Source organism: Brachionichthys hirsutus, unplaced genomic scaffold (assembly GCF_040956055.1).
Source record: "Brachionichthys hirsutus isolate HB-005 unplaced genomic scaffold, CSIRO-AGI_Bhir_v1 contig_853, whole genome shotgun sequence".
Lineage (NCBI taxonomy): Eukaryota > Metazoa > Chordata > Actinopteri > Lophiiformes > Brachionichthyidae > Brachionichthys > Brachionichthys hirsutus.
In genome coordinates, this window is record NW_027180343.1 from 300,187 (window position 1) to 314,009 (window position 13,823).

At 42.6% G+C, this 13,823-nt stretch overlaps 2 protein-coding genes across 2 annotated transcripts; one reads left to right on the forward strand and one right to left on the reverse strand.

The window, feature by feature from the left end:
- The first annotated feature begins 786 nt into the window (after positions 1-786).
- LOC137913768 (DNA polymerase delta catalytic subunit-like) lies at positions 787-8,109 on the forward strand. Its single transcript, XM_068757403.1, has 26 exons — positions 787-973; positions 1,185-1,298; positions 1,423-1,563; positions 1,768-1,893; positions 2,079-2,247; positions 2,376-2,499; positions 2,644-2,773; positions 2,900-3,066; positions 3,172-3,276; positions 3,459-3,599; positions 3,688-3,798; positions 3,930-4,121; positions 4,215-4,303; positions 4,388-4,504; positions 4,633-4,746; positions 4,989-5,136; positions 5,361-5,456; positions 5,639-5,776; positions 6,041-6,216; positions 6,332-6,484; positions 6,588-6,690; positions 6,778-6,910; positions 6,989-7,102; positions 7,214-7,266; positions 7,701-7,798; positions 7,892-8,109. Exons 1-26 carry the CDS (start codon positions 787-789, stop codon positions 7,977-7,979), a joined length of 3,327 nt encoding a protein of 1,108 aa, XP_068613504.1. The 3' UTR covers positions 7,980-8,109.
- A 225-nt stretch (positions 8,110-8,334) lies between these two features.
- Positions 8,335-11,702, reverse strand: LOC137913771 (GTPase KRas-like). The gene is made up of 5 exons (XM_068757405.1): positions 11,457-11,702; positions 11,093-11,252; positions 10,410-10,588; positions 9,991-10,150; positions 8,335-9,814 (listed from the first exon to the last, which is right to left on the reverse strand). The coding sequence occupies exons 2-5, from the start codon at positions 11,201-11,203 to the stop codon at positions 9,701-9,703; spliced, it is 564 nt and encodes a 187-aa protein (XP_068613506.1). The 5' UTR covers positions 11,204-11,252; positions 11,457-11,702; the 3' UTR covers positions 8,335-9,700.
- Positions 11,703-13,823: the final 2,121 nt, after the last annotated feature.

Sequence of the window (13,823 nt, forward strand, 5' to 3'; positions counted from 1 at the left end):
GGTATTTAAACGTACCAGCTACTGATCATTGCATTGATATTTTACACTCTAATTGACTAATTCCAATGATTGTTGCGATCAGCTTTTGGCGCGAGAAAACTTCGTGTTTACAATCGGGTTTGCTAGCTGGATGCTCCAACATAGTTCTTACAAAATCAAGTGCATTCTCTGCTTTATCCGGAAAATAACTCAAAATTAATCATCGAGGTTAATATATATTACATAACGTTACAGCTTTGACACGCGTTATAAACAACAAAATAGCTTGGAGACATGTCTGAAAACAAACAACATAGCTTACTGACGCTGCAGTGTAGCATGTCGAGTGATTACCGCACATGACTGTTTGGCTAATGTAATATTTCGCCCATAAACTTGTCACGTTTACAGCAAAACGTTCAAGTTTATCATCTGGATTTCAGTTCAGTCTGTCCTTGTGCGCTCTGTCTCGGATGTTTTACTCCTTTATTCATGCTTTGCCTTTGTGTTATTGTTCTTTAAATCTACCAAATCCACTATGTGGATAGTACTACACCATGTCAACCAGACTGTTCTGCGATTATTTCACCACATGTACCTCACATATAGTCAGATTACAAGTATGTTAGCGTTTCTGTTGTGTCTCGTCTTTGAGGTTTATGGTAATGTATTGACTGTCAAAACAAATGTTAACGAGTTTACGCAGTACAATGTAAGTATCTTGTTCTGATTTAAGATGTTCTCTGCGATCATCCTCGCTTCCCCTTCTCCTTCCCCTTGTTCTACTTTCAGTGTTTCAGTGTAGCCATGGATTTTAAAAGACGGAACGGCGGCTCGTTTGTGAGTGGGGCGTCGCAGGCGAAGAGGGGCAAAACAGCTGGTGAATGGGAGGACAGTCCGTCACAGTTCGAAGAAGAATTGTCAATGTTTGATGATGCAGATATGGATGCAGAGGATACAGAGGGGCAGGCCGGCCATGACGTCATTCCTGTAGGTGGGTGTTACACGCGTCTGAAACCCGAAACCCAATGCAATAAAGCATCATTGTCAAAAGTCCAACATAATGAAAGTTTGCATGAAACATACTGGTGTTTATAATTGTCATATACAAACACAACTACAGGGAATGTCCATGTAAGTAATTAATGTAATGTGGCTCTTGGTTACATTCATTACTATGAAAAAGTACCCCTGTCTTTTCCCAGGTGACCTCTTTTCAGCGGACCTTAACCCTCGTTGGCGGCGGCCTGATGCCCCTTCGCTGGACCCGTCATCTGACAATTTGGTGTTTCAGCAGATTGATCTAGACTATTATTTAGGTAATTTTGCTGATCGCAAAACTAAGACTGCAGAGATTTAGTGCTGTTGTTTGTTCCGATAAGACTTTTAAAAAGATTTTCATTTTCTCATCGTTTTTTTTTTTTTTTTTTTTGTCCCATGAAGGAGCAACGGTGGCAGGCATGCCCGGTCAGTTACAAGGAAATGTCCCGATCATAAGAATGTTTGGGGTGACAGACAGTGGCAACAGTGTGTGTTGCCACATCCACGGTTTTGCCCCTTACTTTTATGTTCCTGCACCAAATGGTGAGTCTTTCACGTTATTAAGTCAATATATAACTGAATATGAAAACTATTTAACAAATAGTTGTTTGGTGTTAATGTTAATTTTTCTCTCAGCAGAATACTTCTATATGCACGTTACAGCTGAATATATTCCATCTTTTGAACGGATCATTGAATTGTCTTTTAAAGCCTCTATGCTTCCCTCGTGTTGCTGTCTTTGAAAAGGATTCACATCTGCTTACCTGGGTGAATTTCAAAGAGAGTTAAACGCTGTTGTCCTGAGAGACATGAGATCTAATAAGGACAACATCTCCATCACAGTTTTGGCTGTGGACATCACCTGCAAAGAGAGTGAGTACAAATGAGCGAATCCTAAGCAGCATCAAAAGCAGCTGGTCTTACTACAAATCTTATAAACTAAACTGATGTAGTTTCAAAACACACATTATCATTTTACATGCAGCATAATAAAGCTGAGAGAATATGCTTCTAGCATCATTCTAAGCGTTGAACTTCTTTTGTTATTTTTCCTATAGACATGTACGGTTACCATGGGAAGCGTCGTTTGAATTTTTTGCGGATAACCATGGCAATGCCCCGTCTCATTGCCCCGGCAAAGAGGCTGTTGGAACAGGGCTTCAAGTTTGGACCCTTCCCCTTGCAATGTTACCAATCGTATGAGGCCAACATAGACTTTGAGATAAGGTGAGTGACTGTGCTTTTTGAAAACGGTCTATAGGGGCTACACATTTGTGTTTTGTTGAAACAAAAATAAGAGTGAATGCGGCAATGAAGATATATTAATGCTTGAAGACCATCTCTTATTTTGACAGATTTATGGTGGACACTAAAGTGGTGGGATGCTGCTGGATTGAACTTCCCAAAGGCAAATACAAAATGCGTGAAGAGAAGGGCTTAGGGGACATAAATCCTCCGACCTGCCTCCGCCCAGACAAGGTAGGTCTAGTTTCTACCTCATGGCTTTATCTGGCTGTGATTCTGCCACACAAGCACAGCAATGAATTTCCCTTGTTGTACCTTCTTACTGACGTCAGGGATTCACGTATTGATGACCTTTCACTCCCTGTTTTCGTCCTTCAGGTGTCTTTGTGTCAGTACGAGTTGGATGTGGGTTGGACAGATTTTATAAATCACCCTGCAGAGGGAGACTGGCAGAGGATCGCACCACTCAGGGTGCTCAGCTTTGATATTGAGTGTGCGGGAAGAAAAGGTGTGCATTACTTTCTCTTTGGAATTTTTATTGTGCAACGTGCGAGCCATAACGTAGCATTTCTGTTTACTTGATGAAGAACAAAGCGTGCAGAGCCTGACTCCGGTCTTTGTCATCTTTTTCCAGGAATCTTTCCAGAAGCAGACAAAGACCCCGTGATTCAGATAGCGTCTATGGTGCAGCGGCAGGGCGAGACGGAACCCTTCATCCGAACCGTGTTCACTCTCCAGTCCTGCACCCGCATTGTTGGCTCGCAGATATTGTGCTTCACGCAGGAGAAGCAGCTGTTGCAGGTATACATTCGACTGTTCCAAATATCCACAGGCATTCCCTCCTCTTTCCAATGTTTTGCTGTTCGTCCGTCTAATCGCTGTCTCGCTTTACTCCTCTATGAGCAGAGCTGGGCAGAGTTTCTCCGGGCGGTGGACCCGGACGTCGTCACTGGATACAACATCCAAAACTTTGACTTTCCCTATTTGCTCAATAGGGCAGCTGCTCTAAAGGTTAGATGGAGGCACATTCTTTAACGCAAACACAACATGTAATGCTGAAGTTCAAGGTTTGTCAGCAGGTTGAGAGGAATGCACACAAATAATTGAAGTAGGAAAATGTTGTTATTCTACTTAGAGGAAGACATTCCTTCCTTTCCCCCATTTTACTCAGGAAAACATTACTTTATGTGCAGGTGAACTACTTTCCCTATCTTGGCCGAATACGGACTATCAAGTCAGTCTTGCGAGAACTAAACTTCCAGAGCAAGCAGATGGGCCGCAGGGAGAATAAGATCATCAACATGGAGGGCCGGGTTCAGTTTGACCTGCTGCAGGTCAGATTTTAGTCGCAGCCGGTCCACTTTCCGTGTGCACTGCTTAGGTGAGAATGTTTTCAGATGCCGATTGGTGTGCTTCTCTCAGGTTCTCCTCAGGGACTATAAACTGCGTTCTTACACACTGAATGCTGTCAGTTTCCACTTTCTGCAAGAACAAAAGGAGGATGTGCAACACTCCATCATCACTGATTTGCAGGTAAAGCATAAACAAAGTAGCCTCGTATGAGGAATAGTAACCCGTTATCTCTCATCTGCACCACAATCAACATTTAACTACAGTGTCTGTGAGTAGACTCTATTTTCTCATCATTCCTTCCTGCATCACAGAATGGCAACGAGCAGACGCGTCGCCGTTTGGCCGTTTACTGCCTGAAAGACGCTTACCTGCCGCTGCGTTTGCTGCAGAAGCTGATGTGTGTGATTAATTACATGGAGATGGCCAGGGTAACGGGTGTGCCTCTGACTTATCTGCTCGCCAGGGGACAGCAGATCAAAGTTGTCTCTCAGCTACTTCGACAGGTAACAAAGGGAAAATGCTTGGGACTAGACAAGGACAGTTACAGTACGAGTCCCTCTGGGATGTAAGGTTGGGAACTGTCCGTTCGTGTTTAGGCCATGAAGCAGGACCTGGTCATGCCTGTTGTAAAGACAGAAGGAGGAGAAGACTACACTGGGGCGACTGTCATTGAGCCGGAGAAAGGGTGAGCGCATCTGTTGCATGCAGAACATGGGGTTGCTTCGTCATGTTTTTTTTTCCGTTACCTCTTTATTCCTGTTCTGTGCAGATATTACAGCCTTCCTATTGCCACCCTGGATTTCTCCTCCCTGTATCCGTCCATCATGATGGCCCACAATCTGTGCTACACCACTCTGTTACAGAAAGGCTCAGAGGAAACACTTGGGTGATTAGTTTTTTTTGTCAAACTTCCATTTCCCACCTGAACTTCACAAAAAGGAATTCTACATGAAACTGACAAATTGACCAATTCTATAAAAAAAATGTATTGGTTATTTGTTGTGTGTCTTCAAGTCTCTCATCGCAAGACTTCATCAAAACTCCAACTGGCGATAAGTTTGTGAAGAGCTCCGTGAGAAAAGGACTTCTGCCCGAGATCTTGGAGAACCTGCTGTCCGCCAGGAAGAGGTTTGTCCAAATAAATCCGAACTGGAGTGAAATGATTCGGCAGATGGCTTCGCAGTCATCATTCCTTAAAAATAAACTTGACGTAAATCCTGGTTTATGTGTTCTGCAAACATTTCACGCAAAGTTTGGAGGAAGCCAACCAGTTGTTCCAAACAGATGGGATGAAATGGAGAATGGTGCTCTGGTGTGCCGTCAAATCAGTCATGCATTTCTGATTAGCTTCTTCTACTGTCCTCCTGCAGGGCCAAAGCAGAGCTAAAGAAGGAGACCGATCCTTTTAAGAGGCAGGTTCTGGATGGACGGCAGCTGGCCCTTAAAATCAGCGCAAACTCCGTCTATGGCTTCACAGGTGCCCAAGTGGGCAAACTGCCCTGCCTGGAGATCTCGCAGGTGAGGACTTGGCTTCTAGGTCTTTTACGTAATCGGCTGCCATTCTAAGCACAGATCGGCTCAGACAACAGTCGATTCTTTGTTGATGCGCTCCTTTCTTCTTCTACACAGATGTGAAGTTGGAGCACACTCATTAAAATGTGGAGCAAAGATTAGAGTTGAAATAGAAACACCGTAGAATAGATCATGTTGCGAGGAGCATAACATCTCTCCTCTTCTTCTAGAGCGTCACTGGTTTTGGAAGACAGATGATCGAGACAACTAAACAGTTGTTGGAGTCCAAGTACACCATCTCCAATGGTTACCAGGCCGATGCCAAGGTGATGGATGCCTTTGGCTTTCGCCCATTTGTACTTCAATACATTTTGCATTTCCTTTTTGCTGGTCAGCTATTCTGTGCGTAATAATAAAGGTATGGAGGCTGCTGTGTGTTTAAGAGGACTCTCTTTGTGTGTATAGTTTGGTGCTATATGTTTTGGGTTTTTTCCCCCCCGTTTTGAAGGTTATTTATGGGGACACAGACTCTGTCATGGTTAAACTTGGCGTTGCCACGGTGAGGGAGGCTATGGATATCGGGACGGAAGCAGCAGAGTGGGTGTCGTCCCACTTCGTATCGCCCATTAAACTGGAATTTGAAAAGGTCAGTCTTTCATATCTTACCGCTGGACATTGTGATTATATTATCTCTTTTAAAGTGGGATGGTTGGAGTGTGGATGAATCTCACTACTGTACCTCAGCAATAAAGCTCATGCATGTAGTTGCCAAAGTCTGACTAAATCCGTCTCTGAGAACCAGGCAGAAGTTAAAGATTCATCTTCTCTCTTCCCAAACCCAAATAGAATCATAGAATAGAATCAGAGTACTCGCTCAGCTTTTGAAAGTTTGTACTGCTCCCTTCTGTAGGTGTACTACCCGTACCTGCTGATCAACAAGAAGCGCTATGCAGGCCTCTACTTCTCCTCCAGCGCTGACACGCATGACAAAATGGACTGCAAAGGCATCGAGACTGTCCGCAGAGACAACTGCCCTCTGGTTGCTAACCTCATCAACACCTGTCTGCAGAGAATCCTCATAGACAGGTACCTCACAAACGCCATGTGCAGTTTGCCGTGCGACTTCATCCGTTTCTTAATTTTATCCGAATAATGTGACTTAACTACTAATGATAATGATTTCTTTATTTTTTTTTGTCAGGGATCCCCAGGGCGCTGTGGATCACGCTAAAGAAGTGATCTCAGACCTGCTGTGCAACCGCATTGACATCAGCCAGCTGGTCATCACCAAGGAGCTAACACGCAACGCCCAGGAGTACGCTGCCAAGCAGGCGCATGTGGAGCTAGCTGAAAGGTCTGAGCACCAGAAGAACCGCCACGCTGGCGTTTTCATTCAAATCACATTCTTGTAAGAAAATGTTTGCGTGAACTGACTCTTTAATATCGGCATTTCGTAGAATGAGGAAACGAGATGCCGGCAGCGCTCCGAACCTGGGAGACAGAGTTCCGTATGTCATCATCAAGGCTGCAAAGGGGGCAGCGGCATACATGAAGTCAGAGGTCTGTAAATAAGCACATTTGTTTTATCCTCCTGATCCCAACGATGAGCATGATTATTATTATTTTTTTTCCCCCTCATTGATTTAGGACCCGATCTATGTGCTGGAGAACACAATTCCCATTGACACACAATACTACCTAGAACAACAGCTGTCCAAGCCCCTGCTGAGAATATTTGAGCCCATCCTGGGAGAGAGCAAGGCAGAGAGCGTCCTGCTCAGTAAGGCTACGAAGACACTATAGTTCAGCCCAACGAGCAGATGGAGTTATTGTTGATTGTTGATTTTCTACATTTCAGAGGGGGACCACACGCGCTGTAAGACTGTGTTGACCTCCAAGGTCGGTGGGCTGATGGCGTTTGCGCAGAAGAGAAGCACCTGTATTGGCTGCAAAGCTGTGCTAAAGACGGATGGTGTGTGTGTGTGTGTGCGCGCACTCAGAAGTTTTTATTTTACTGCTTTGCTATCTCCTCCCTGAGACCAAGTGCCACTTCACTTGCGTAACATCTAACATGTCTTTGCAGCGGCTGTGTGTGATTTCTGTAAGAAGAGGGAGTCTGAACTGTATCAGAAAGAGGTAGGCAACATTCCATTTCTGATCTTTGCCGACGCGGTGATGCTCATCGACTGTCTGAATACAAGACGCTGTATTGGGAGCTACAGCTATCAGTCAGTCGATCATCACCCCCCTCTGGTGGCTCTTCAGAAATTCCACCCCAGAATTGACCCCAATTTTGTTTTTATTTTTTTAATGCACTGAGCACATTAAATGCAGCAGAGTGCCTCTTGTAAATTAAAATCAAATGTAGTTACATAATGTAGTTTGGACTATTGAACTAGTGTGCTGGTTGAATAGTTATCTATCTCTCTGTCCAGCTGTCCATCTATTTTTTTTTCCTGTTCCATAATCTGGCATCTGCTCAATATTTATGAATGAATCTTCTATTGGGAGGGGGTTTAACATCTGCCTTTCGCTGCCATGTCTCACGTTTTTTGATTGTAAATTGATAGATCTATCACATGAACACACTGGAGGAACGCTTCTCCCGTCTGTGGACTCAGTGTCAGCGGTGCCAAGGCTCCCTTCACGAGGATGTGCTCTGTACCAGGTAAATACTATACAGCGCATATTTGTGAGAACTGTTCCGTCCAGACGTCTGTCCGGGCATTCGGTAATCCTGTCCCTCCTGACTCGTCTGCAGCCGGGACTGTCCAATCTTTTACATGAGGAAGAAGGTTCAGAAAGATCTGGATGACCAGAGCAAGCTGGTGTCTCGCTTCGCATGGTGACGTCAGTCATGACTTTCAGAATCCTGTCTTCCCTTTGTATTCTGTATTTTGTTTTTTGCTACACGTTGTGCTTGTAATAATGCATATTATGTATCACATTTCTTAGGTTTTGTAATGTGAATAAACTGATAGTGGTTTCTTTTTGTAAAAAATAAAATCAAAATGCACTCCATTCCTTCTGGGCCGTGATGAATGATGATCTTGATTTTAACAACTTAAATCATGATGTGATGAATTTAGACTCAAGTAGCTACATCAACGTGGATGTGGAAGTTAACACAAAAGCAATAGAGGAACTTACCGTAATCTATTCAACTCTTATCAGTCAGGCTAGAAAACACCTCACTGATTGGAAACAGGATTTTATTCTTTTATCTCTTATAAACCAATTAGCTAAAAACTTTACTCTTAACTGCTCCTTACCAGTAAAGATCCACCTTGGATAAGGAAAAAACCCACCAGATAAGACATAGAAGCTAAACATATTTACTTAATTACAGCAGAGTGCATTAAGACAACATAGTGGTCAGTGTGAGACGTTTGCTCCATATTTAAACAATGGAACTACATTAAGTCAAGAAATTGAGCCTTCATGAGCCACAAAGTGCAGTTTCTTAATGCTGATGTTTTAAACTGGTAAAAGCTTTTTTTTTTGGATACTACAAAAATAGAAATATAACAATCGATCAGTTAGGGTGAGGGTGATTATCACTAAACAAAAGCAGCTCTAAAATAATTCTCTATTAAATGCATCAGTGTGGATTAAAGTACAGTATGTAGTATCACACATTTTGCCGTGGTTGGTTAGTGTAGCATTACCATTGTTTGGACATCGTGAAAATTAACATCAAACTGCATTACAACTGGATTTTGGAATACGGTGTGATCAACAGCAGGGCTAACACTTGGGAGACAAGCATCAGAGCTCATCCCATCATTTTCGGACAGCCATTGGTTTGTTCCTGATTAAACACCACATTCCTTTACTAATCAAATTTTGCAATAAAAACAAAACTGGTTTATTCCTATTCCATCACTCCAGTCTGAAAATTTTAAATATTGAGGTTTCACGTTCCAGAGGAAACGATAAAGAAAACATGGGTGAATAACATTTATACTTATCTGGGGGGAAAAAAGAGAGTTTTCTAATTAACACTTTGCATGGGACTTCATGAAGTAAGCTGTCCACAGACAAACAATTCAAGTGTCACCACGCCAAACACTAATTTCAGCCATACAATTATTTTGAAAATCTGAGTTGAATGAATCACCTGATGTGCAAAGTTCATCGGTGCACTGCAATAAACCCTTGACCCCTAAATCGTCAACAGGAGATGAACTATCCATTAAAAAAAAAAACACTGGGTGGACAAATAACGCTCAGAGATAGAATTGTTTCCTGAACTGATGTTAAATTTGCACAAATGCAGATTATAGGTAAGAACATAAGATAACTATAAACTGCAGTATCTAGTTTGATCATAAAAAACCGTGAATGAAAAATAAAACCTAACACTCGGTATTAAATGGCCGCTGCACAGCGATGAACGGATGACAAATCATCAGTGGAAACAGTCACAGTAGTAAAAGATTCTGCTGCGTCTGCCACTTTGTGCAGAGCCGTGCCGAACGTCTTCGACGTGACCGCTGAGGTGCATGGGGACGAGCATGAATGAAGAGCTGCAAGAAATGCCGCTGGTGTGCGTTGTGCGGGTGATTTGCTATAATATCATGCAACGTCTCTGAGTGTTCTTTTTGCTCTTCTTGTTGCTGCGGCTGGTCTCCTTATATCGCCTGATCTCCCGTACTAGCGAGTAGAACGCTTCCTCCACACCCTGTCAGACAGAAACAGAAACATGTTTTGTCTCATGCAGCATCAAAAACTGGTTCATCTTGATCATTAAAATCGTCATTGTAAAACACACTTCATACAGGATTAAGTGCAAACTAAATACCGGTGTTCCAATTTTCCCTTTTGGACCTTTTGCCCGTCTGGTTTTGGCCCCTTTACCTGTCTGGTTTTGGCAGATGTCTCCACAAATGGCACCCCGTAGCTTCGAGCCAGCTCTTGCGCCTGCCGTGTCTCCACCGTTCGAGTACTCAGGTCGCTCTTGTTCCCCACCAGCACCATGGGAACGCTGTCACTGTCCTTCACCCTGTTGATCTGCTCTCTGACGAGGAGAGGCATATGAACATGAAGTGCTGCAACACTTTCATTCTTCCATGCTGCTAATGTGTATTTGGTTCTGTAATGACCCGGCAAAACCATAAAAACACATCCTGCACATCTATAGATGTGAGTTGCAGATGAATATCACTGCAGCTTCTGCTATTGAGGAGGCAGCTTTTATAGAGTTCGACCATCTGAAAATCTCTGGGCATCGCTAAGCTATGCTGGTGTGCAATTTAGAATCAGGAAGCATCTTGTACCTGTAGAGGTGAACATCCTCAAAGGACTTAGTGTTGTTGATGGCAAACACACAGAGGAAGCCCTCCCCTGTCCTCATATATTGGTCCCTCATGGCGCTGTACTCCTCCTGACCTGCAGTGTCCAGGATGTCCAGAAGGCATGTCTCTCCATCAATCACCACCTGTTTTCTGTACGAGTCCTAGAACACAGTGTTGGCACAACATGATCTTGTAAGCCGTTACAAAGCGTAAAGCCTGCCAGCGAAATTGCGTCACACGGATTCCCACACTCTCACAACAGTCACACTGCTTGATCGTGTAGCAACAGGAACTCAATGATTGGAATGCTTTGCAATGAACAAGCAGAGGCTTGAATATCAACATCATCTCTTATATCTAATTACAAAAAGTGCCAAAGGCAAGTTTAAATAATCTTTTACACAGCTCAGGCAGTTTTCACATGATTTTGACATATATGGTATTTTGCTACGAGGCCAGTTTGCATTGTTAATTATGAATTCACTGCATTTTGTTGACAGTCTACAATAATTGCAAATTAAGTATATTTGATTTTACAGGGGATGTTAAATTAAGCCATGGAGCCAGGTTTACTCAGTGAAACAAGTATCGAGGATGAATCATACTGATCAACACAAAATAGTTGAATGAAATGTTTTCTTTGCGGCTACATTCGACTTTCTCACCTCGATGGTCGGATCATATTCATCCACGAAGTGATTCTGGATGAGCTGGATGGTGAGAGCGCTCTTACCCACTCCTCCTGCCCCGACCACCACGAGCTTGTACTCGGTCATGCCTGGAAGATTAATCCAGCAGGTAGCTGTGATTTCACTGAAGATTAACCTGTGGTGAAAATGAACAGTTGTAACCGGTCGATATTGCCTTTTTTCCTGCCCTTCGCTGACATGGTGAGGGGATTGACCTAGATTTAAGGCGAGGGTTACTAACCCTTGACGTCTATTATGTTAAGACTTCCTCACAGTTACAGATTCGTTATGAATTAGTAAAAATAGTGATAAACGTAAGGATTAATTCAAAAATACTTACCTTAATGTGTGATGCACACCAGACTGTGTGATTATAGCGGAGTTTACAACTGGATAATCAGGCTAGCTTGCTACATAACGTTAGCATCAACTGATTTCCTCATTCAAAATACAATACTCCTAGGGTTTGCCGAACTCTTCTGCTAACTATTGAAAAAAATGATCGATAGATCTCTGAAGCTACGAGTAAAAACACTTCTTAATGTTGTAAAAATTAATTTACAACCCTAAATTCGAAAGAGCTCTATATGTCTCCATTTAGGTTCATTGAAAGAGCAGCGTTTTCACGCTAACCTTCTGTGACGCAACCAATGAATTGACCCGAAAGCAGACTGACGTTTAAAATAGACCAATCACGTTTACAATCACGCCCAACTCTAGAATTTACTTTCCAATCAGAAAAGAGCGAAGCCCTGATTGGGCGTGGCCCCTCAGGCAAACTTCCAAAACCGCAATGATTTCGTGGGGAGACATGGATATTGATAATTTTAACGAAAAGAGATAGTCCACATTAAAACAATTTAATGGTATTATTAACCAGTTCCAAATATTATGATCTACGACATCAGTTAATGCTTTTCAACAGCGAAGTGACAAAATCTAAGGATGATTCATTTTACTTTGAAAGATTCACCGGAAGTACCCGGCCATGAACTATGCATGGTGTTTTGGGTGGAGTCACGATAAATATTGACTGCCCTCTAGCGGCATATTACGGACCTACAATAGATAAAAGAGTGGCTCATGCCATCGACTATGCAATAATTAATGTTAGTAATAAATATATTATTTATCAATAAAAGTAAAAATAGCTTCATTTATATGTGACTAACTGAATATTATGAACGACAATAACAGCACGGCGGTGCCTCCCTCACTCTCCCACTGGGTGCGTCTGCTCTCCCATCTAATCTTTGCCGAAAATCACAAACGTAATCCAGCACCATCTGTCCTGAGAGAAATACAGGGAGCTGACATTTTGCTATAATAATGTAAAATCTTAAACACCAATTTGTCTCATCATTCTGTCAGGGATAAAAATGTCATGAGTGTTCTTAAAAAGTGACATAATCTCAAATTTCTTCAATTTTATTATACACAAGGATATTTTACATCTTTCATATAATATTTTCACTTTTTTAATCATTATAAATATGAACATTTCTTCTTAATTTTTCCCATCACACATTTCATCAACAAGGAGGAGGACAACATTGGAACAGTAGTAAAGTGAGACAAAGAGAGATTTGGGTAGAACTATACAACACTTAAAAAGAAAAATATCCATTCATGTCCAACTTACTTTTACATTTTACTGATTATCCCAGCAATTTAATTTCCCACTAAAGTTAGCACAAATCAAAAATCCTCTTTGAGGATTAGATTAATGAATTCCAAAGGTTATCTGAAAGTGTACTTTAAACTATAAATTCTCTTTGCTGGCATATACTGTATGCTGAGTGCACACAGACTGCAGAGGTTGTGTTTCTGAGTGTGTGTACTCTTTGCATGCATGCCTGCATGTTTCATGTCAGAGTATGCTGGATCTATCTACTGCACATGAAGCTGCAAAGAGTGTACAGCCGTGCAGCTTGTGTGCTTTTGACAGTTCCTCTCCTGGATGTTCAGAGTAGAACACCTTTGAACTCTTCACCCCGTTTACCCAGCAACAGAGCATCAAGATGGTGACGTGCAGCTTCTAAAGAGCATGAGTGGAGCTGACGTCATTGACCAATATCTTCGATAAATCTTGACACACCCTATATGGCAACGTATGAAAATACATATGTTCTAAACCCTCCTTGATTTCATGGGTGACTCTTAAAACCATGCAAATACCAGATAGTCTGCCAGCATTGCTCCTGCACATTATACACGGCGCACTTAACTGTGCTTGCATGAAATCAGAATCCTACAGGAGGAGAGAGATGGCAGAGTTGCACCGCTGTGCTCATTAAAACACGCTCACCGCACAAAGAGTCAGCACCTGCACCCAACACAGTCACCGTGCCGTTCACACACACACACACACACACACACACACACGCACACACACACACACACACACAGACACACAGACGAAATCAGAAGTGCTCTGACCCAGCAACTCAAACATTACTGATATGAACCAGCACCAAAAGAGAGAAGAAAGAGGAGAACCCGTTAACAACAGAGAAGAAGACAGCCGTCACAGAGACACATACCGGAATGACTGGGAATGTTGTGGCTGTTGTTCCTCATTGCAAAAGTGGTGGAACGCTGTCATTCTGGGCCACCTCTCTAATAGGAGCAGACGCACTAAATGGAAAGTCACAAATACCCAATGCTTATTCAATGCAACCCGTGACGCATGACCCGTGGATGCGAC